We start from the raw sequence: 24,142 nt of genomic DNA on the forward strand, positions 1-24,142 counted from the left end.
GGAAACAACCAAAGTATCCCTTGATAGAATATTGGATAAAGAAGATGTGGCATAGCTACACAATGGAATACTACTCTCCATAAGAATAGATGAAATAATGCCATTTGCGACAAAATGGATGGCTCTTGAGATTATTATGCTAAGTGAAATAAGTCACACAGAAAAAATTGAGAACCATATGATTTCACTAATATGTGGGATATAAAACTGAAAGCAACAAAGGAACAAAATAAACAAAGAAACAAAAATTCATAGACACAGACAATAGTTTAATGGTTACCAGAGGATAAGGGAGGAGAAAGGGATAGTAGAAGAGGGTAAAGGGGGGTCTAACACATGGTGATGGAAGGAAAAAAAAAAAAAAGTTTTAGTGTCCTTTCTAAACACCAGCTGGGATAACTTCTGGCGACTCCAGATATGACAAGCAGATTATCAATTCAGGTCCTGCCCAAATCTGCCCAGGTTTTCAAATGCCATGAAGTCCAAAGACAAAAGGGGAATGCGATTTTCAGCTCCTCATTGTTTCTGCCTCCTGCTGGTGCTCAGGCTGATTCTTTGCCTCTCCAAGATCATTGCTGTGGACCCCAGAGCTCCCTCCAGGTATGAGGATAATAGGATGGATCAGTGCTGTTAATGAGAGGTGTTTAAAATCAGGAGTATCTAACGCAGATTTTTGCCTCAAAACCTGAAAAGCTAAAACAAAACAAAAAACAAAACACTGGAAAAGAGGGAGTTTGGGATTGAAAGCATGCATCTGGAAGCTTTTTATCGACAAAGAACAGAGGATGTTTTTGTATTGACCATCTCTTACTTCCTCTGAGATAAATCCATCTTGGAAATGGAAAAATTAGACGGACAAGTAGAACTTTAACCAGCAAGTCACTACTTATAGTTTCGGATTTCTTTTATCTAAATTGACCTAAATGGGTTTAGGGTGATCTTGGGAATATTAACATGGAAAATGTCCATTTACAATGCACAAAGCATTTTTTTTTCACTTATTCAACAAATATTTATTGAAATCTATGGAGCATGCAGTCTGCTATGTGCTGGGGATATGAAAAGGAACAAAAGCATTTAAGTCATGTTAGAGTAACTAGGGCAGTATTAAATGCATACATAATGACAAAATAAGGGCTAGCATTTAGTGAGTGCTTAGCTGTCCTATGCACTAGTCTGGTATTCGTTCATTTAGATAGCGCCATTACTCTGTGAGGTACATATCATTGTTATTTTGATTTTACAGATGAAAAAGCCAGATGCACAGGGAAGTTAAGTAACTGCCCAAGGTCATGGAGTTAATAAATGCCTGAGACCAGATTCATACCCAGGCAGCCTGGCTCCAAAATCCACTACATTATTTCAGGAAAGTGTCATACTAGCAAACATTTCTAAGTTTTCACTTAATATGTCACAATTTCATTTATTTATTTATACTCCAACTGTATCCTGGAAAGACGGTATACATTTATCACCAATTACAAGTACTTTTATTAACGTATGATATTCCCTGAAGCAGATAAGGATTGTTAGATCTATTTTAGAAAAGAGAAAATACAAGCTCAAATGTCAATTGATTTATCACATGGACAGGAATTTATTTGTTCATTCAACAAAAATTTTTAAATAGGTGGCATACAAAGATAATTAAGCCATAATCTGTCTCTAAAGAGCACAGAGAAATACTATGGGAATAATAAGAAAGAAGCAATTAATGCTGCATGGAAGCTTCTCAGAGGAAGCGATATGTGTGACGACAAGACTGTACAGCACTACTCTGATTCTCACATGTGAGAGAGATTGAACTTGAAATCTGTGTTCCTTGCGCATTAATGTAATTAAGCTCTCCTTTTTCAAAATGATCTCATCCCAATTACCTTGGATCAACATAATCTCTTATAATCAATGTAATGTACTTGGCCATGAAACTCTACAGTTTCTAATATTTTGTTGCTTTCACTCCTTCAAATAATTATTGAACATCTACTACCTGTAAGGCACTGTTCCAAGTGTTCTGGTGAAAATGAAGTGAAATGGACATATTTCTTACCCTCAAGGAATTTTAATTTAGCAAAAGAAAATAAATCTACCCCCAAATACCTATAATGCAAGAAAGAATATGTTTACTGCCAATGGAGAGCTACGACAGTCTGAAACTGTGCATGGAAGGGAAACTAATTAATACACTCAAGACTTGAAAGTGAATTGATAGCTTTATCATGAAAGATACTCATGAGTGAGTTATAATAAAATTGAATGTCTTGATTATAAGACTATTAAATATAAACTGAGCTGTAGGCTCTCATGAGAAATGTAAGATGTTAAAGAGTTTCCTTGATTTTGATAATTGTTTCTAATACGTATTTCTTAAATAATTTTATGCTAATAGTTTAGTCACATTTATCAAATATTTGCTGTGGTTTAAATAACTTGCCCCTGGTCTCTAAAACCAAAAGTTTCTAAACCATTCCCTCAGAAGGAATATAGGAGAGGAGTAAATTAAGACACCATCTCCTTCTACATGAGGTTTGCCTCATCATGACATTTTCCAGTCCCTAGTATCTCTGCATATTTAAGGACATGTTCAGTATGAAACAGAAACTATTTAGCATGCTATTCAAGACCCTTCCTACATCTACACTGTCTGCTTCTACCACTTTTGTCTCCCTTCACTCTGAGCTTACACCTTACACTCTTGGCAAGATGAATTAGCTAGTGTTCCCCAAACGTGGCATAACTTTGTACCAGGCAGCCCTCCCCCAATCCTTTCTTGCCTCAGCCTTCCAAATGTAGGTCAGTGGTCACTTCCTCTAGAGAAGACTTCCTGGACACTTCTTCCCTGGGCCAGGTTAAGGGTCTCTGCTCTGTGTTTCATAATGCTCTAAGCTTCTTCTATCATGGCTTTTCCCAAAGCACATAGCACTTCTGTTACCTTCTCTAGGGTTCCTCTTCTCTAAGGCACATTGAGAGGGTTTTGAAGGCAAGGATTGTATCTTCTGTTACTTTGGCTCAAGCACCCATATAACACATGGCAACAGTAGATGTATAACATATTAGCTGAAAGCAAATGTGGAAGAAGGGAGTGAAAGCAAGTTGCTTTAATTTTTTTTCAGGAGAAAGGGGAGTTGTTCTAGAAATCAGAGACAGGCTGCTCAAGAATTATGAAACTGAAAGTAATTACACTTTCCTTGATTTTTAATGACAATTAGCTTAATTTCTTGAATTCATTTCTATCACCTCAAATTCCTTCTGCATAATTTATTTTAGGTCCTCTACTTGGACAGTTTTCTTCTTTCAATCCGTACAATAACTGCACCATTTTAATTAATTATTTCCCACATCCATCTACAGAATGTGCAAAAAAAATGTGTACACATTTTAAGAAAGTAAAAACCTTTATTAAAATTGTAATACGCAATATATACTGATAACAAAAGATGAATACAAGTCACGTTTGACTTCTGCAATTACAAAAGGTGCTCAAAGTGGTTACCATCAGCATAATTTTAATACAGTTTTTTCCTTTCTTAAAATGTGTATACATTTTTTGCACCCTCTGTATTTTGAAAAAGGTAGAATAGTGTATGTATGAATGAAAAAAAAATGTACTAAACTCCATGCTCATTTTGCTTTTTTCTGAAACAATAATGCTGCTGTAGGAATTACTGTTTTACATCACTATAAATATCTTGAAAAAGCAACATCATCTTTTTTAAGAGACATTAGCTTTTAATCAGTGATGGCATGAGCAGCAGAAGCAACAGTCATTACATTTTCAACGCTTTTGGTATGTTGCCCTGGCTGCCCCACTTTTGCTTCACCTCTGCTTTCAGGCTGACCACCCAAGAACCAGACAATAAAGATTTGGCCTCTCTTCTCTGCTTAATTTTCCCAATGAAATCATGCGCCTGGGAATGGAACTTTATGACTAATCAGCCATGTTTTACAGATATAGTCTCAATCATCATTGTCATATAAACACAGACTCACACTGTTCTGCTCTTGAAACATACTACATATGTTTATCTCTGATTTAAACCACATTCCCGAAACAATGATAACTACATTTTGGGTAATCAACATATATTAACCTGAGCTTCCTTTTTGTGAATATGCCAGAAGTGTAATAAATAAGATAATATATAATTGTGAAAGAAGAAAATGTGGGGGAGGTCAAAAAGAGTTACTATTATAGGTACTATGTTCATATTCCATGCCATATTCTCATAACTCGTAGAAACCTCTGGTAATTAGAGAAACTCCAATCAACTATCATTCAATGTTGACAATCAACCCCTATCTGTATTTGTTGCTGAGTAATTGAGCAAATAGGATTTCCAAACACAGTAGATAACTAACATAAAAAGGAATATTGCAGGTTCTTGCGTTACATGGCCCAGTGTGCACTTGAATCCAGTGGCTGGCTTATGAAAACCAACACTCCCAAGGTCCCGTGTGCTAACATCACCACCTACTGCTCACTCCAAATACAAACCTCCCCGCCAAAGGCTGTAGGCACTTTCTGGGTAAGAAACAGAATTTTGAGCCTTGGGCAATCATCAAACCCTAGCAGAATTAAAAAGGAATCAAAGGCCATGGGCATTGTTATCAATGTGGACAATTTGGTGATGATTATTTTTTATTGGAAATATATTGGCTTATAGATTTTTTATGTTTTGTTCTCTAGTGCATCCTCAGCATTTAGAACAGTTTCTGACACACCGTAGTTGCTGAATTAATATTTTTAAATAAATGAATCCCTAATGAAGTAGGCAATTATTTTCATGAATTCACTCTTTATCAAACTATCCATGAACTTCAATAAAAGTAATTATTGTGACTTTTTTTCTAGTAAATAAGAATATCCCTATCTAGAATTGGTAAACAGAGAAATAAATGAAAATAAAAGCAAACGGAGCAAAGGGGGACTTCCAGATGATCCAACAAAAATACCAGCAATATATGATAAAAATCTGAATGACAAAGAAATACATATGATATGAAAAACCTATTAACAACAGTCCACTCTGCAGATGAGATTATGACATTCATTCCTTTCATTTTAATAAAATTCAAAAAATGTAAAAGGTTGTTTTTAAAATCATATATTTTGCTTTGTACTGAGCAAACACTCAAGCTGTCACATTCACTCATTCATATATTACCCATGACACTAACATATTTTTCATACTGGTATGTGACACAGAAATTGAAGAAGACTGACTTAGCTTTGACAAATTTGTAACAAGAGGTTGTTTGCCAAAAAATAATTCCACTTATCAAGAACTGGTTTTCAAGGTAAGTACATGTTTTCAAAGCACTGACTTCCTCTTTCTTTCCCAGTGTTAACAGACAGATTTGCAAGTGTTGGGAGAGTTTCTAGTATTCTACCCATCTTACTGGTATGCCAAGAATGCCTAACCCTGACCCCTCTTTATCTGGGCCATTTCTCAGAAAAGGTTTGCAGCTAGCAATCTTCAGTGTTGAGGAACAAACGTCTTTCTCTGAGACAGAGTGGGCTTACCTGCAGCTTCCTTTAAAACAGCAGATTCCCCAAGTTTAGGATTGCTATGAACACCACCTGCGGTGGGTGTAACCATCCATCTGGACCTATCTGCATCACCCTCTGGGAATTGGGTCTTGGGGGACTGCTGTGACATGCTGACACTCTGATGAGTGCTTTTGCTGGGACTCATAAAGCCTTTCAAAACCGATTCAGAAGTCATGTGTCTTCAGTGAACATCCATGAAACCATGACGAGTTAACCTGTTAGCTAGAAGGTTGGGTAAAATCTCAGACTCCTCACAGTGTGGGCAGCATTATTTCATCTAGGGCTGGTGATGCTCACAATTAGAAAAACCCGGCATACTCAAGGCACAGCAAAGTGAATTTTCAAAAGGACAATTCAGTGCTGTGGAGATAAATTGATGATGTAAACTGAAAACACCCCATTCACTAGTGTAAACAGAACTTTCATACTAGAAAGAATATTTTAAGGAATTCTGAAACTATATTAATGTTTTAAATCCAGGGCTTTATTTTAACTAGGGTTATTTATGAATGTTATGCCAAAAATCAGATAAGCAGTGAAAATTTTGTAAAATGTATACATTCTACAATATAAATAAAAATTTAAAAATACCATTTACAAGTCTTGAGAAGGTTCCTTCTTTAATTTAAATGAATTTCCCAACTACATTATTTCATCATTTATTACTTCTTAATAACATGGCAAATAATTAATTTTAAGCGTCATGACTGAACCTCTGCTTACCAAACTCTAGCTTCTATTTTTGCTGAGGTCAAAGTACCCATCATCTTTCACATTGAATTCTTAGATTTGGACTTGAAAATTATTTCCTTGATACTTAGAAAAGGGAGAAAAAATTTTACACCTTTCTAAATACACTTGGCTATAGAGAAAGCTACAGTCTGGATAAATCCCAAGTGAACTTATTACAATTGGCATGACATTCAAACGATGAAACAGGGGATCTAGCAATCAGGCCTTTGGAGTTAAGAAAAATGAGTTTTCAGGATCTGACTTGAATTAAAATCTAAGTTTAAGAAAATAACCACTTTGTTCTTCACTTTTAAAAATTACTATTGCAAAAGATATCATTCTTTCTCCCTCAAGCCCAAGGATAATATTAGAAGAAAAATCTCCCTGGCAAGGTACCAAATAGTGACAGCAGAGAAAGCAAGAGCCAGAGAATGAGAATGAAAGAGAGAGAGAGAGAGTGGGGAAAAGAAATCTACATTTTACAAGGCTCTAAACTATATAGATTTGTATGAAAAGTATTGTTTTACTATATAGCAACAGGTTCTTTAACTGTTTTCCTTAGAAACAACATTAACTGATTGGCAGATGACCCACTCATTTTGCAGCAGGAGGGTGTAATGTAAGTTAAGAAGTCTCTTCTTCAAAGATGAAACGGCTGAAGAGAAATTTAACTAGTGCCACAATCTACTTAGGTCAATGGCTCCAGTAATACACTATGTTTGTTTCTTCTCTTAAAATAAAGAAATCCCAAGCAACAAACAATTTGGCAATAAATATCTCTTTAACATTTTGTTAACATAATTCTAGCACTTCTATTTTGAAATTTTATTATTCATCCTTTTTAGAAAGTTTCCTATTAGAAAAGAAGTTCAAAACCAAGTAACTGTTTTGATATCTACCAGGACATTGTTTTCAGAGTATTGATGTTGTGACTTTAAATCACACTATCCCTAGCTTCTGGGGACTCCCTATTCATTTTCTACCACATTGCCCAGTTTTTAAAATATCAGTGAAACTTAGGTATTAATTCCAATAAGGCAGTTTGAAGATATTATTAGATTGGGAAAGGTAAAAACAATTTTCAGATGAGGTCATCAGCCCCAGATGCTGATATCCACTCAAGTGACATGAACAAGCGAACATTCCAATACAGCAGGGGCCACCCACTACCATCAATAGAAAATGATTCGAGTGGAGGAAGCAAAGCACTTCTCCAACTCCAGATGACTTGGAGATGGCCCAAAGCAAGAATTCCCTCTCGCTGAGCAAGGCCAGAGCACGGCAAAGACGTCAGATCTAAGTTGTTTTTAGCCTTGTGGTTTGCATGCAGAAGACTAAACATTTCTGTATTTTTTACTTGATAAATAAAAGAGGATTGAAAACGAGAAAGAATTTTTGGTAAAAGTTTCAAGGGTTGTTTTAACCTTGGTATATTTTATAATAAATTCCCTTCCTCCATGAGAAACACTACAATGGTGGACACAGGTATTCCTCCCCCGGCCCCAAAACAGACCCATGACAGCTTTAAGATAAAACCCTCATGGAGGACTTTTTGCTCTAAGTGACTCTTTACATGTCAAAGTACTGAGTCTCTTGGTTTTGAGAACCAAGTAATGGCCATGATAGGAATATATTTTAAAAGGTCCTCTTTTCAAGTTTGAAACTCTCAGTGAAATCTCATTTTTGTGATGTGCTACAGGGTTTGCCCTGTTTACCTAAAATTCCCAACTTAACCCCACACTGACCTTGTTAGCGCTGTTAAAGAACTCATTTGCCTTTTTTAACCAGGTGTTCCTTTCCACGATGAGCTGACTAAATTCTTCTTGTAGCCGATTCAGTTTCTGGTTAGAGAGTTGTAGATGTTCTCTCTCCACGTGGTGCTTGGACAGCAGAATCTCAAGTGCCTCACTCTTCAGCTTCTCGACAGTGGAATTCCACTCCTACAAGAGATGACTCTCTTCAGTTTATATTACACATCCTCCCCCTTCTTAAATCTCTAATAAGATTCAGAGAAAATCTGGATGTGTTGAACATACCAGAAATCTGTCATTATATTTTCAAATCATGAAGAAGTAAATGCTACATTCCAGATTTGAGTACCAAGATATCGATTTAAAAGAGATAAAGCTAGAAAACAGGCTAAAAAGGAAGAGGAGATGATAGTAGAAAGGGGCAGGTTGGTTGGGATGTGTGATTGATGGAGTATCTGGTTACCCTTAACACAGGTCACTTCCATTCTTATTAACACAACCTGTAAACATACCCCAAAATACAGTCAACAGCATTTTTCAATTCCTAACTCATTTTGGCCTATTTTTGTTCATGGAAGTATAAAGAAGTCTCCCAAAGTTCCGTCTCATTGCTGATGTAGGCCAATGTGTACAAGAAAGGAGGGGAAACCTCATATTTTATGGCTGTTGTTTTGCGTCTGCCTACACTTAAGATTAAAATTAAGAGCTGTTATTCTCCACCAAATTAATAGCTGTTACTGTGCAGCATTGCCTCTTTCCTGACCCCAATTTCACCTCACAATGCTTCACTCTTAATGATATATAAACACTTCAGAAAAACAAAATAGGTAGTTTTTTATTTTCTTCGCATGCGGATGAAAAGCAGTAGGTAGAAGAGAAAGAAAAGAAAGTTTGGTATATACCAAACATATTAACATTCAATTTCTTTGAAGGGAAATTCACATTTCTTGCAAAAAGAACTGACCCAGATCCAATTTCATAAAATAATTCTTATTTCTAACATGGCAGTCTTGTTAGTGAATTTTTGGCTCCCCTCTCAGCTGAAATTGAGTAATAAGCATAGGCTATTTGTAAAGTTATCAGAAATTTAGCAGCAAATTTCAAAAACTGCAATCTGACTTCATTTTGGCTTGTTCCCCAGTGCAAAATCTCCTATTAAGTTACATTTTTTATATTATGTTGGATAAAATAAGCATAATTTTAGTGCAATTTACCACTATTATTTCTATTCATTCATTTCACAAGACATACTAAATACTATATACCTAGCACTAGATGAATAGATGGCTTGAGGAAAATAAATAATGAGTAAAATGTAGTTCTTTCCTTTAACAATAAATACATAAACTGCTATTTTATATAATTTTCATATAGACTTATATTAAATATATGCCGGTCCTACAAACACATACACACAATATGGTAATATTTAAAGAAGAATTAGTGGATGTTGAGGGTAGAAGTTGTACATATTATTTTATGGACTCCACAGAACCTGTTCCAGTATTTGTGCAAGAGAAAAATATTTTCATCAATGGATACAAGAGTAAGGACAGTAGATTAAGGGATTGGCTTTTTTTTTTTTAGCACCTATTATAAACCTGTGCTTGTAAATATAAACCTCACAAACTTAGATTAGATATTATTATTTTTTCCAGTATTTACATAGGCTCAGGGGAGTATATTACTCCAGGTTACATATGCAAGAAGTAGCAGAATCCGGACTAGTCCACAGGTGTGTATATAATGCTACATTCCAGGGAATTGAAGATAGACTCTAAAAATCTCAAGATTTCTTACTGAGTACACGAGACATATTAGTGTGTATATAAGCTATGTGAGTTATCAAGATCCTTCACTATTTAAAGAGTGATTTTGTCCCCACTAAGGACAGTTACTATGTGCCATGACATTCTTTCATGAAGCACTGTAAATATTCCTCCCAATAAAAACTATTACCTTAATCTTACTGGGAAAGAGCAAATATGTTTAAAACAGTTAGCATACTTCTTGCACGCACAATAGGCACTCACTAAATGCTAGTCCCACTTTTCTTCCCATCAGTTTTATCATGGTTCATCAGTACCTCCAAATTTGTTCTTTTTCTATGGGTATTCTTGTTTCCCAGTTCTAAAATAATAATAGTGGGGGAATTCTCCAAATGGTATTGATCAGTGACCTGTACTGAATAGCATTATGGGATAAACAAAATAAAGCAGGTTTCTTTATCGCAGTACTGTATTTTTCAGAATCTTTAGTATGTTCACGTGCATGGAGACTCCTAGAGGGAAACTTGGTGTGAAATATTTGAACACACTTTTTTGACCAAGAAACCACTTGTGCACTGATCATCTCAGGGGACGAATGCTTCAGTTGGACCAACGTTGGGAAACCCTGTTCTGGTGACTGAGAGCAGCCGAATCACCTACGGGTTCACCTGCCTTCACAATTCTTGCCGTTTCTTTCCTTTTTGGTTTAGTCCCTATCCGTTCAGCTACTCAGTCAACCCATTTCCTTTCTGTTGTGCCCATTCTCTTGTTTTCTGCCTGTTCAAATCTGTGGAGCATTAATCCTCAATGAACTCGTGAAGAGGTGCTTAATGTGTGATGACACAAAATAGAGCAGGTCATCTGTTCAAATTTGACAGTCACCAGAATCTTCTGTGCTCATTACAGGAAGACCACTTAAGAAATGGAGAACATGAGGAAGACATAGAAAGTTAGAGGTAAGGAAAATGGAGAAGAAATTAGGATTAGAAATTAGAAACTGATGACAGCCTTTATGTGCTCAGCCTGGATAGCTCTAAGCTCTACAGAGCTACAGAGCTGTCTTAATTGCCTGCAAGACAGTAAGGGTAGCTTTTTCTTTCTATATGCCAGCATTTTGCCAAATACTTTACATGTTTGATCTCATTTAATCTGCCTCACACCCCTACAAGGTAGGACCTGTTATTATCCTCATTTTACAGAAAGGGTAACTAAGCTCAAGGGAACTTGCCCAAGACCTCAACACCAGTAAGTAAAAGAGTCACAGTTCAAACTCAGGTAGTTTGACCCTAGAATCAGCTCTCTCAAGCAGTATTGCAGCCTTCATTCTTTATAGCAGTGATATACAGTGTTTTTTAAACACAGAAAGATGAAACATACGAGCTTAGAATTTTAGAGGTAAGACTTCCGTAAGGCCTGGATAATGCCTTGGAAATGATAAAAGTCTCAAATGACCCTGGAATTTTATAATTTTAAATCAAAAGACTCATTGTTTCTAAATAAATACAATATTATTGTAGATATAATCAAGAATTTACAGCCCAAACTCAAGCTTAATTTTGCTTAGCAACTGTACCAAAATAATGAAGCTCTTTTCTATGAGTAAGAAGAGAAATATTTGTCCTCTAACAATGTTCATAAATCTGCCTTTCGTATAAATTTTGCAAACAACATTAAAGAGTGACTTCTGGAGTAGAGCCAAGTCTTAGAAAACCCACTTCACATTGTGCTATAAAAAGTGGGCTGTGACCTTCCGAAGAAACTGTAAAGGACCATTTTGTGCCTCTTTTCTTATTCTCCATCCCCAGTCTTCTTAATTACATTTTCACATGAACTCCGTGGGTATTAAATGAAGCTGCGTCCATTCAATATTTCTATTCAATCTTCTAAGAAAAACTGGTTCTGTTTTCTCTGAGCAATCTCTAGGTAGGTTCTGTTGTATTTCTATACCATTCTGACGATGTATTTCCCCAGTCATTTTTCTTAGGGGACACATCCACTACTATATTTTTAAGATAAAACTTTCCAGAATCATCTGAATCCATGAAACTTTAAAATTTTCAGTTGTCATTTTGTCAAGGCAGGAGGAGCCCAATGGTGAAAATCTTGATCCGTTTTCTTTAAGCCACTATTGTCTGCCTGCTAAGTGTTAACCTCTGACTCAGTTTCAGTCATTTTGCAATAAAATGTTTCAGTACTTGTCCCCACCAACAGAAAGCCAAAGGCTTCCATTTCCTAGGCTTTTCAGTTTGACAGGGATACATGCATATCTCTGACCCAGTAAAGATGTGGTAGTGTGTGTTCCTGGGCTTGGGGTGTGTGTCTCCACAGGTCACTCCATTATTTTCCTCTTTCACTCGCAGTAGTAACCCTTTTAAACTGTACATTTTCAGTATTCCATTTGCTGAGGAAATTGAGCTTCTGTTGGATCCCTTGATTGAAAGGGTACTTTCAAGAGGATTAGTGCTGATAGACAAGAGAGTGAAAATGATTTCTTCTTTCCTAGTTTTTACAGTCCCAGGTTGGCTCTTCAAATGAAGTTACGAACTTATGGATTCGCATAAAAATTATCCAGCAAGTAGATTCAAAAAGTAAAATTATTAGCTTTCCATTAGAAAAGAAACAATAGAATCACAATATATCTACTAAGCTCTTTTTTCCACATGAGAACTTCTCTGTAGATGAGATTTAATGATTCAACACCATGTGGCAAATTATTTTCACTATAAACTTGACTTCGGAGTGTAGTTTTTAAGTGAGAGAAGATGGACAAGAAGCAATAGAGGACATATTTGTAGACTACTAAGAAAATACCAGTTGTGGAGATTACTGTCCAGAATCACATCTGGCAGTGTCTAGCTCCCATATAGTTCTGGTAGCATGGCTATTTCCTGTGACATGTCATTAGATACACCTTATTTCTTGTTCATTCTCTAAGTCTATGGTCCTCTTTGGTTCAGCACCCAGGAGAATTAACTCATTGACACAGAATCATAGAATTTTACATGATTGTATTAACAGACGGTACAAACAAAATAAGCCTGGCAATTTTAATCAGAGAACACTTGAAAGTGTGTTTTGAGCATACAGCTATTACATTTCCACTGTCTCTATTCCTAATGCTGTACTCTGCTTCTTGTAACTATATGTATACATACATATATACAAAATTAGAGTTGACACTTATTATTGTTCAGCTTCAGCTTCAGGTGTACAGCGCAGTGATCAGGCATCTACATCATCCATGAAGTGGTCTCCCTAATAATACAAGTGTCCATTGGATACCCTACAAAATCTTTACATTATCGGTTATATTCCCCAAATTGACTTTCATATGCCCATGGCAATGTTGTGGTTACTGATTGTGCTTTCTAATCCCTATCCCCACTCTCCCACCCCATCTAGCAACCCTCAGTTTTTCCTCTGACTCCATCAGAAAGAGCAATATAAGAATAATGAGCACACCAGAAGGAGAAGAAAGAGAGAAGGGAACAGAGAATATATTCAAACAAATTGTTAATGAGAACTTCCCAAACTTGTGGACAGAACTGGATCCTGGAATCCAAGAAGCAAATAGAACACCTGATTACCTCAATCCCAACAGGCCTTCTCCAAGGCACATCATATTGAAGCTGTCTAAAATCAACACCAAAGAAAGAATCCTCAAGGCAGCCAGGGAAAAGAAGACGGTAACCTACAAAGGAAAGCCCATTAGATTATCATCAGATTTTTCAGCGGAAACTCTACAAGCCAGGAGGGAGTGGAACCAAATATTCAAACTATTGAAAGAGAGAAATTATGAGCCAAGAATAATATATCCAGCAAAGATATCCTTTAGATGTGGAGGAATAAAGACCTTTCCAGACATCCAGAAGCTGAGGGAATTTTCTAATACATGACCTGCACTACAAGAAATACTAAAGGAGGCTATTCAACCACCATCAACAGGGACAATTTGTGGCAACCAAAACATAAAAAGGGGGAGAGTAGTTTCCTAGGGCTGTTGTAACAAGGCACGACAAACTGGGTGCCTTGAACAACAGAAATTTATTCTCTCACAGTCTGGAGGTCACAAGTTTGAAAACAAGGTGTGAACAGGACTGGTTCCTTCTGGGGACAGTGAGGAACCTGTTCCAGGCCTCTCTCCTGGCCTTGCAGATGGTCCTCTTCGCCTGGTGTCTCTCTATATCATCTTCGCTCTTTGTGTGTCTGTCTGCCTCTGTGTTCAAATTGCCCCTTTTTAAAAGACATATTTAATTAGGGTCCACCCTAATGACCTCATCCTAACGAATGACAATTGCAATAACCCTATTTCCAAATACGATCACATTCTGAGATGTGGGGGTTAGGACTTCAACATCTGAGTGTTGGGGGACACAATTCAACCCATTACAATAGTCAAGGAAAAGGTGAAAGGGCGTCTTAAGTGTTGAGCAACAATGTTTTGTTTTTGATTTTGTGAGAAACTACAATATAATTGAAGGAAGAAGAAAAGGTGACTGAAAAGTAAGTTGTGAAGAATGAAAACGGAAGAGTAGGAAAAAAAGGTAGAGGACCCAAAAAAACAAAACAAAACAAAAACCAATCCAGCAATTTTACTTTGTATGACTAAGTGACTCTGAGGTTAAGTAAAGCCTGACTGAGAATTTTTAAAAAACACAAACGGTTTGGACTGGTTGTTATGGGGAATGGAGCAGAGAACTAACAGATGATAAAGAAAGAACTTTGTAAGGCTAACTGATAACAGATCAATTTACTTTTAATGGTCGATGCTAAACAGGACAAGGAGGGAAGAAAAGATGAAAGGAAAGGTGGGTGTCATGAGAGCAGTTTGGGGTGATACCATGGAACCAAGTGTGGCCACTGGAGGGGGAAGCCAAAGTGATGGCCTTTGGAGTAAAGAAAAGCAAGGAAATCTAAGGCCACAGCATAGAATGTCACCAAATGGATACTGAGGTAGCACAGGAAGGTTGCAGGGATTTAGGGGGTGACATATTAAGCCATAAGAAAATGCCTTCTCAGGTGCCCACTTTAAGTAGATTCAATTTCACTAGCACTATGACAATAGCGATATTATCTTGAGTTGTAACAGTAGAAACTATAAAAAGTCATGCTCTGTGGGAATTTTTATTTAAGGGCTAGTAAACGTCAGGAAGAAGAGGAGGAGGAGAATATGAGTGAAGAAATTTTGTAAAAGGCACAACTGAAAAAACAAAGAGAAAAGCTTTTGCTAAGCATTAAAACCTAATGAGTTGGGGAGGATTCTGTAAGCAAAGTGGTATCAGGTAGTTTTAAACCTCGTGATCAAAAAGTACAATATTCTTTATTTGCTTTAACTCATCCCCTTCTTAGGTGGGCATAAATATTTCCGAAGGATTTTCTAAATCAAATTTCCATGGCAAATGAAATCATATGGTTCACTAAGCTTTAAATTAACTTACAAGTTAGGGCTACACTAGGGTTACTAATGTGAAAATCCAACTATTTTGTAGATTTCTCCCAATGCTTGCAGGCAAATTCAATACTATCTCTACATATTGTGCCTATTAGTAATGGCATTGTCTCTGATTTATGTTTGGTGAAAAATGACATCTGCTTTTAATTGGGAAGTTCATTAAAAAATCAGACAAGTAAAACAAATTATTCACTAGTATGTAGACAGAGGAATTGAAATGCACTAATGCAGGTGTCTTTACTATTCAGAGACTCATTTAATTTCTGCCTTGAGACATTTCAGACCTTACATTATTTTTTAAATTAGATGAAACATCATAAAAGGAACAAACTCTGCTTCATTGTATAGGTTTCCCCTTATAATCATCAGAGATGAAGTGAGCTGACTTACTGAAGAAATATGTTTTAAAGTGGTTTTACCATTTTTTCACATACCTCCAGTGAGGAAACTTGGGGACGTAATGAGAGTTCAAATAACAGAATAGTCAGCTCTTTTATACAGGTTAATATGTGCCACAACGAGAAGAAAATAGCTCAACACTCCTGATGAAGCACTTGGAAAATATTTGGACGACTCAAAAACCATTATAAGAACTCTGGATATTGCTGGGCATCCCCTGAACCACTTGAGAGACCTGTAAGTAGCTCCTTTTGTACTAAATAGTTCATGTAAGTGCTATTTCTGAGAAACTATTTCTATTCTTAAAAGGGAACAATCAGAAAATTTAAATATTTGTTTTTTGATCTTCAGTTACCTAAGTAATGGATCTAGGAATAAAGGCAAACAATAAAAAGAAATCAAGTACTAAGCTCAGAGAATCATGTCCAACCATAAGAGACTCAAAGAGACTCAAAGCTTTATTTAGACTGAAATCTTCTGAGTTCTTACAATGAACCAATATTTTGACTCTATCACTTGCTTTTGTTCTTCTGCTGTTCTTTCCTTCATAATTTTTATGACCCAAATAATGTCCCACAGACCAACAACATCAACACTATATTGGAGTTTGTTAGAAATGCAGACACTCAGACCTGATGATCCAGTATCTGCATTTTAAGATCCTCCAAGTAATTCATGAGCACATTGAAGTTTAAGAAGCTTTGGTCTAGAATACACTGAAACAACGGCTTTTTACAATTAGATGAGCCAGAGACAAATGCATATAAACAGGGACATTTGCAGATGACGTGATCTTATATTGAAAATGCTAAGGAATCCTCAAAAAAAAAAACACACACACACACAAAAAAAACCCTACAACTACTAGAACTAATAAATTAATTCAGTAGAGTTGCAGGGTACAAAGTCAATGCACAAAAATCAGTTGTTTCTATAGACTAACAAACTGACAAGGAAATTAAGAATTACCAATTGCATTTACAATAATATCAAAAAGAACACAATTTAGGAATACATTTAACCAAAGAGGTTCAAGACTCATACATTGAAAATTGTAAAACATTGTGAAAAAATTAAAGAAAACCTAATTAATGGAAAGATATCCTGTGATCATGGATTGGAAAACTTAATATGGTTAAGATGGCAATACTCCCCAAAGTCATCTACCAATACAATGCAACCCATGTCAGAATCTCAATGGCCTTTTTTGAAGAAATGGAAAAGGTGATCCTAATACGTCAAATTGCAAGGGATCCTGAATAGCCAAAACAATATTGGAAAAGAACAAAGTTAGAGAACTCACACTTCCAGATTTTAAAACTTACTACAAAAACTACAGAAATCAAAACAGTGTGGTACAAGCATAAGGATAGATATTAATATATAGAACAATGAAACAGAAGTGAGAGTCCAGAAATAAACTCTTCCATCTCTGTTCAGTTACTGTCGATAAGGGAGCCAAGACCATTCAATGGGGAAAGAATAGTCTCTTCAACAAATTATGCAGGGACAACTGGATATCCATATGTGAAAAAATGAATTTGGACCCTTACTTCACTTCATACCTTATAAAAATTTAACTCAAAATGGAGCAAAAATCTAAATATAAGAGCTAAAGTCATAAAATATGTAGAAAAAAACATAAAAATAAATCTTTATCACCTTGGACTTGACATTGATTCCATAGATATAACACCAAAAGCACAAGCGATAAAAACAAAAACTGGTAAATTGAACGTCATCAAAATTAAAAATGTTTGTTCATCAAAAGACACCACAGGCAAAAGACTTGAACAGACATTTCCTCAAAGAAGATATTCAAATGGCTAACCAGCACATGAAAAGAGCTTCAACATAATTAGTTATTAGAGAAATGCAAATAAAAAATCACAATGAGATAGCACTTCACACATAAACATGGCTCTAAAATTATATACAAATATGTATATATATGAAAATAAGTTTGGGCAAGACTGTGGAGAAATTGAAACCCTTGTACATTGCTGGTGGGTGCATAAAATGGTGCAGCTGTTGTAAACAGTATTGTGATTCCTCAATAAGTTAAATGTAGAAATACCATATGACCCATGAATTCCACTCCCAGGTATACACTGAAAAGAATTAAAAACATGTGTTGAAAAAAAACATCTATGTGAATGTTCATAGCAGCAATGTTCACAGTAGCCCAAAGGTGGAAACAACCCAAAATATCCATTAACTAATGAAGGGACAAAGAAAATGTGGTATATTCATACAGTGGAATATATTTTCAGCCATAAAAAGAAATGATGTACTGACACATGCTACATACAACATGGATAAACCTTGGAAACATGCTAAGTGCAAGGTGCCAGACATAAAAGCCCACTTAATGTATGATTCTATTTACATGACATATTCAGAATAGGTAAATCCCTAGAGATAGAAAGCAGATTAATGGTTGTCAGAGGCTAGGGGGAGAGAGGAATGGATTGACTATTTAACGGGTATGGTCTTTTTTTTAAGGTCGTGAAAATGTTCTGGAATTAGATAATGGTAATAGTTATACAACATTGTGAATACATTAAAATTCGATAAAGGTAAATTTTATGTTATATTTGTTTTACCACCAATTTTTAAAAAAAGCCTACATTACGTTGTGCAAGGCATTGTGTTAAGTACTGCCATCTGAGAACACAATTAATCCTCACAACTGTGTGAATTAGACACAATTTTTACCTCCTTTCGCAAAAGACAGAATCCAGGTTCAGCTACACAAGAAATATGCCTGAAAAGCAGAGACACAGATTTACCTCAGGCCCTGAGAATGCCCCATTCACTCCACCGCCATATTCTGAAATACTATGTATTGTTGCCTCAAATAATGTCTGAGATAGCCACATGGTTTATAACATGCAGTCATTAAAAAGATAATTAAAATATGCATTTGAATAGAGAAATGCTTATGATATAATGCTAACTGGAAAAACCACACTGCAAAACACCACATACTTAATTTTGTATTTAAACACACACATGCAACATATACATATGCACACAATTGTTTAATACTCAATATTATGTATGTTTCATATTTCCTTCCCATTTCCATACACATCCATGCACTATGAGTGATTTTAATTTTCTTTAGTTTTATGTATTTTCTAATGTTTTCAAAATTAGGATGTATTATGTAATCAGAAAAATAAAACGATAAACATATTTTTAAAGAGCCACTTTCTTGTAGTGGTATTACTGATGATAATTATGCATTTAAATTATTCAAATAACCTTGGAAGAGATTCTGCTTTACTTCTTTATCTTATAGCTATAAATATTTTGTAACTTTAAAGTTGACTTTTTCCTCTGAATAAAGATTCCGTGGGACTTAAGTGTTGGTATTTTTTAAGATCTCCAAATAATATTTTCAGAAGGAACTTGTTTGACGCCAAGATTACAAATCCAATTTAGGAAATCACTCAGCAAGAACTGGAAAATATTTTCAATGACTTGGAAAATCGGATTAGATGATGAATCATGGAAGATGGTTTCAATCTTGAATCTAAGAAATGTGAATTCTACTATATTAAAACATTGAAGACGATGTTTCTATACACCATTTTTAGTTTGCTTTTTTTCTCAGAACTTCAAAGATTATTAATCAAAGACTTTATTAGATAGATGATAGATAGATAGATAGATAGATAGATAGATAGATAGATAGATAGATTCATCTATGAAAATAAATAAGGAGAACATGGACATATATGAAATATATAAGAAAAACAACTCAGTGCCTCTTTAGCGTTAATTCAAATCCTCTGGGTTAAAATACAGATTCTGACTTGATAGGTTTGGTGGGTAGAGCCTGAGATTCTGCATTTCTAAGACTTCCAGATGCTTCTGCTTCTGTGTGGGAGCCACACTTTGAATAACAAGGTTATAAATCTCCTGTAAGCCTTTAAAATGGAAATTAATTACCTCAAAAAGACATCATGCCACACCTAAAGTCACTCTCATTCAGACTGCAATAGTTTTCTAAGTGACTTTCCTGCCTTCAATATCACTACATCCCATTCTTATCATTCACATTGTTTTCAAGGTAATCTTCTAAAATGCAAATCAGTTTACACTACTACTCTACTTGGATGATACCTTATTACCCATCACATCTCAAATCCAAATGCTTACAGGGATCTGGCACATAACGTGAATAAGTAGAGCAAATGAGAAATGGTGGGGGCTGTGGCAAACGGGTGCATGTGCCTTTTCTAAAAGAAATAGATATTGCTGGTTTCTAGCCAAGAACAGCTATGTCTATTTGAAAATGTGAGCCTGATATTGCCAGATATTGCAGGGATTTTTTCGAAGGAGGAGGAAATCTAAATTCCTTTTTTGATAAAAATTTCAGAAAAGGTCGAGAACCATATGATTTCACTCATATGTGGGATATAAAACTGAAAGCAACACAGGAACAAAGAAACAAAAACTCAGACACAGACAATAGTTTAGTGGTTAGCAGAGGGTAAGGGGGGAGAGGGGTGGTAGTTGAGGGTAAACGGGGTCAAATATATGGTAATGGAAGGAGAACTGACTCTGGGTGGTGAACATACAATGCAATATATGCCTGATGTATTACAGAAATGTACACTAGAAACCTATGTAATTTTACTAACCAATGTCACCCCAATAAATTTAATAGATAAAAAATTTTTCAACAGTTTAAGATTGGCAGTGAATTTTTTTTTAAATCTGATGTCTGAAACAAACTATATAGAATCTCTGAACATGAGATCCAGACTTCAGTATTTTTTCAAAGCCCCAGGTCATTCTAGTATGCACCAACTAAAGAGGGCCTGAACTGAACCAAGGGCTGATGTTACAGAAGTGAAGGGATTAAGAGCTCACCACAGTGGTACAAAACTGACTTTAAACTGAAAACGTCTGAACAATCAATAGCCACAGAAAGAACTATTACTGAAACGTAAGCAGAGTCTCCTGAAAATACAGCTGCCTTGACCCCCTTCCCAGGGAATTTCCTGATTGAAAGAAGACTAACCCTTAGTGCCAGGAAGTGCAAATTCAGCTGCCATAAACCTTCCCACTGGGGCACTTCTAGTCAGGAAAGAGACAGATTGCCCACTCTATTAACATCAAAAAGCCCAACCAAACCTTCCATACTCTTCCAAAGGCCCTAAAAGTCCCCCTTTCTTAAGCTAATATATATGAACCGTTACTTTGGGCTAGTGCACAAGTTTTTCATTACTGGGAGCTTCCTGATGCATGTGTGAAAATAAACCTTGTCTTCACTCCTGTTAATCTGTCTATTGCCAGTTAATTTGCAGGCTCCAATCACTGGACCCAAATTGGAAAAGAAAAAGTTTCCCAGCACAGGTTGGTTCCTAAAGGCAGTTCTTATATAAACATTATTTCTGATGTGTGGAAGCAGGAATAATTATGCCTCCTCGAATGAGATAAGAAGAAAGTATTTGTTTATGTACTACTTTAATACACACATCCTGCAACCAAATCTGAGCTCCAAAGGTTGAATTCAAGCCTTGGGGCATCAAATTGATATACGATAAAATCTAAGAGTATTTAAGGTTTCTTAACAAAAGGGTGGTTTATAACCATCCATGTCTGCTATTTCTTTATCTACTACACATGTGAAAGGAAAACAATTTTTCATATTTCAAAAAAAAGTATAATTTAATACAATTATTCATAGTCAAAGGTTGTATTAAAAAATCCTTTTGTTCAATTATTTTAACACATTCTGAATAAGGTATTACATTTATTAAGAGATACGAAATTTGCCATATTTATTATTTGAATGCATTCCAGGAAGACATGATAGGGGCATTTTCAAAGTTTATTTAGAAAGAACTTACTGAGTAGACTAACAAGCAAAGCTGTGGGAAGCAGAAACACCCACTTTCCCTGTGTTGTTAGATTCTTTATATGAGTTTCACTCATGAATCCCCTGCTTGAGGCCTTATTTCTATGTTAAATCTTCTTTGAAAGGAACATTCCTCCCTCTTCTCCTCATACCCATACCCAAATAAAAGTCCAAAACATAATATGTTGCTCCCTGTTTAAGGATATATAAAATTGGAACCCTTCTCTAAGAACAAGGAATGAGATCGTTGAAAAACCACAGATGAAAACTATTTGAACATTTACATCATGGATGGGAAAGGACAACATTTGTGGAGCCACTACTGAAATGTGGATGTTTTCACAAATATTTGCTAATTGAGTTTTCAAGGCTCAGCTCCTCCTTACAGGTGAGGAAGGTGAGGCTCAGGGAGGTCAAGTGCACCCAGGTTGCATAGTGAGTGACACAGCAGGAATTTCAACCATGTTTTCCCCATGGAGCTGTAACGCATTATAGCTTCACAATCTTTACTTTTAGAAAACTTGCTAGTCCAGGTGGAAAGAGGTTAGTAAAGGGAGCAAGGGAAATATTTCACCAGCACAGGATGCTAAGTCCTTCCGGAAATCCTAACACTATGCATAGGACCAGCAATGAGCTCTGCCATCACATAGGACCCTGTGTTTAGAAGGGCCCATGCTTGCATTAATGTTCTGCTATTGCTATATTGAAAACGTAGTAATTCTTTAAGAAAACCTCTGCATTTTCATTTTGTACTGGCTCCCACAAATTATGTGGGGTCCTTCATATAAAGGCCAATAAAGTGAGAATAAAGTATAAGAGAACCTTATAGATAAGAGAACCTTCCTTGAGGGGCCAAAAGGTTGTTGGGCCTCAGTGTCAAGGGCACTGGCCATCTGAAATAGAATGAGGTTGGATGCCATAGACAGGAGATACGCCAGGGGAGAACTTCCTGGGGGAAATGCTTTCTCCCCCAACAGGCTTCGTCATTGTTTGTCAATGGACCTTTTCAGTATAAAAAATAGTAGCCCTATCTACTACTAACCAGAGGGGAGAAACATCAGATAGCACTGGAATCTGACCAGTGGCGAGCTAATAAATGAGAAGTAAGCAACTGACCTTTTCCTTAGTGTGTCCTCTCCAACTCTCCACATGTGAACTGGATAGAATATAACCCAAGAAAATGGGTCTTTGAACAAAGCAGGGTTCAGACTCTAATCAGTAAAAGGTCCTCCAAGGACCTTTGTATGTGTCTGGGGTATAGGGGTAAACCAGGAATGGTTGAGCCCTAATTTTAACAACAAAAGCTCTCTGTACTCAGGGGCTCCCTGTTCCACACCCACTCATCTAGAAGGGACAAGTTAGAACACTGGATTTCACAACCTCCAGGCCTTACCAGTCAAGCTGCTCATAGCCCAAGGGAATATTAATTCACAGGGAAAAATAATATCTGATGAGTGCAAACAGCACACTAAAAGATCTAAATCAGAGGAAGCAGAATTAATGCACTGGACAAACCCAAAATTTAATATATGAATATAGTATACTTTACGATATAAGAAAGGACATTAGACTGATGAAGCAGGAACAGTTGTAAAAAAGAATCAATGTGAGGGATTGGGCATGAAAAATGTAAATAACCAAAGTAAAGAACTCAGCGGGAGGGCCGAATAGCAGGATTTCAATAGAAGAATCAGTGAACTAGAAGATCTGGTATTAGCAGGGGATAAAGAAATGGGGGGCAGTTAAAATTATGAAGGTTAGAAGTAGAATATCAATATCTATGTAACAGAACTTTCCAAAGTTATACAGTAGATATTACCATAATGAAGAACAAAGGAACCACATAAAAGAGGTGCAAGAAGTGTTGTGGGAAGAAACACAATGAGATCTATGCCTTAATACCATTTAGGCAAATTGAAAGTATGGGACTCTATATATTTTAGGAATAGGAATGTCTAAAGCCACATATTGAACTCATTAGAGTGAGAGCTTGTGAGAACGGGAATGTGAGGGGATAGAGAATTAAGGGGGCATAATAAAAACCAAGACAGGACCACGTTAGAGATTTATGATGAATTAAAGAGTTTGTGTTACACCAATTTTTTAAAAGAATGAAAAGAAGGAAGGAAGGAAGGAAGAGAAAATGGATAGACAGATAGGTAAAAGGAGGCTAAGTGATTATCTTTTTTTTTTTAATTAAAGTTGTTTGGGGTAAAGTTACCAGAGAATTACAAAAACAAACTAAAACAATGTTTCTTCCTCACAGTTAAAAAGGTATTAATAAACAGATGTGAATCAAATATCCTTTTTATACCAGGCACTGTTCTAGATACCAAGACGAGTGGTATTCTCCACTTTTAAGAAATGTTACTATTTCCCCAGTCTAGTCCCACTTCTTTGGGCCAGCTCTGAAGTGGTGTTTTTTATACTCATGTTGCTTTAAATATAATTAACACAACTGATTTTGTAATCTAAATCCTTCCTCTTTATGGGATCTAAAAGTTAAAGGGAGTTTTGAAGTCACTTAGGCCCACCTACCACAGCCACAGAAGTCTTTTCTATATCCCACACTATGGAAGTTTCCTTCCCTGTAATGACTATTTCTTTCCT

The 24,142-nt window shown here is 36.1% G+C and overlaps 1 protein-coding gene across 2 annotated transcripts in view; it reads right to left on the reverse strand.

The window, feature by feature from the left end:
* Positions 1-24,142, reverse strand: part of CCDC141 (coiled-coil domain containing 141) — a 167,179-nt gene that overhangs the window by 73,895 nt on the left and 69,142 nt on the right. For both annotated transcript variants that reach the window (XM_081051212.1, XM_081051211.1), the window contains exon 7: positions 8,029-8,223. In XM_081051212.1, the coding sequence (XP_080907338.1) occupies positions 8,029-8,223 (195 nt within the window). The remainder of the gene's footprint in view (positions 1-8,028; positions 8,224-24,142) is intronic.

This window comes from Rhinolophus hipposideros (assembly GCF_964194185.1).
Source record: "Rhinolophus hipposideros genome assembly, chromosome: 6".
In the NCBI taxonomy this organism is placed as follows: domain Eukaryota; kingdom Metazoa; phylum Chordata; class Mammalia; order Chiroptera; family Rhinolophidae; genus Rhinolophus; species Rhinolophus hipposideros.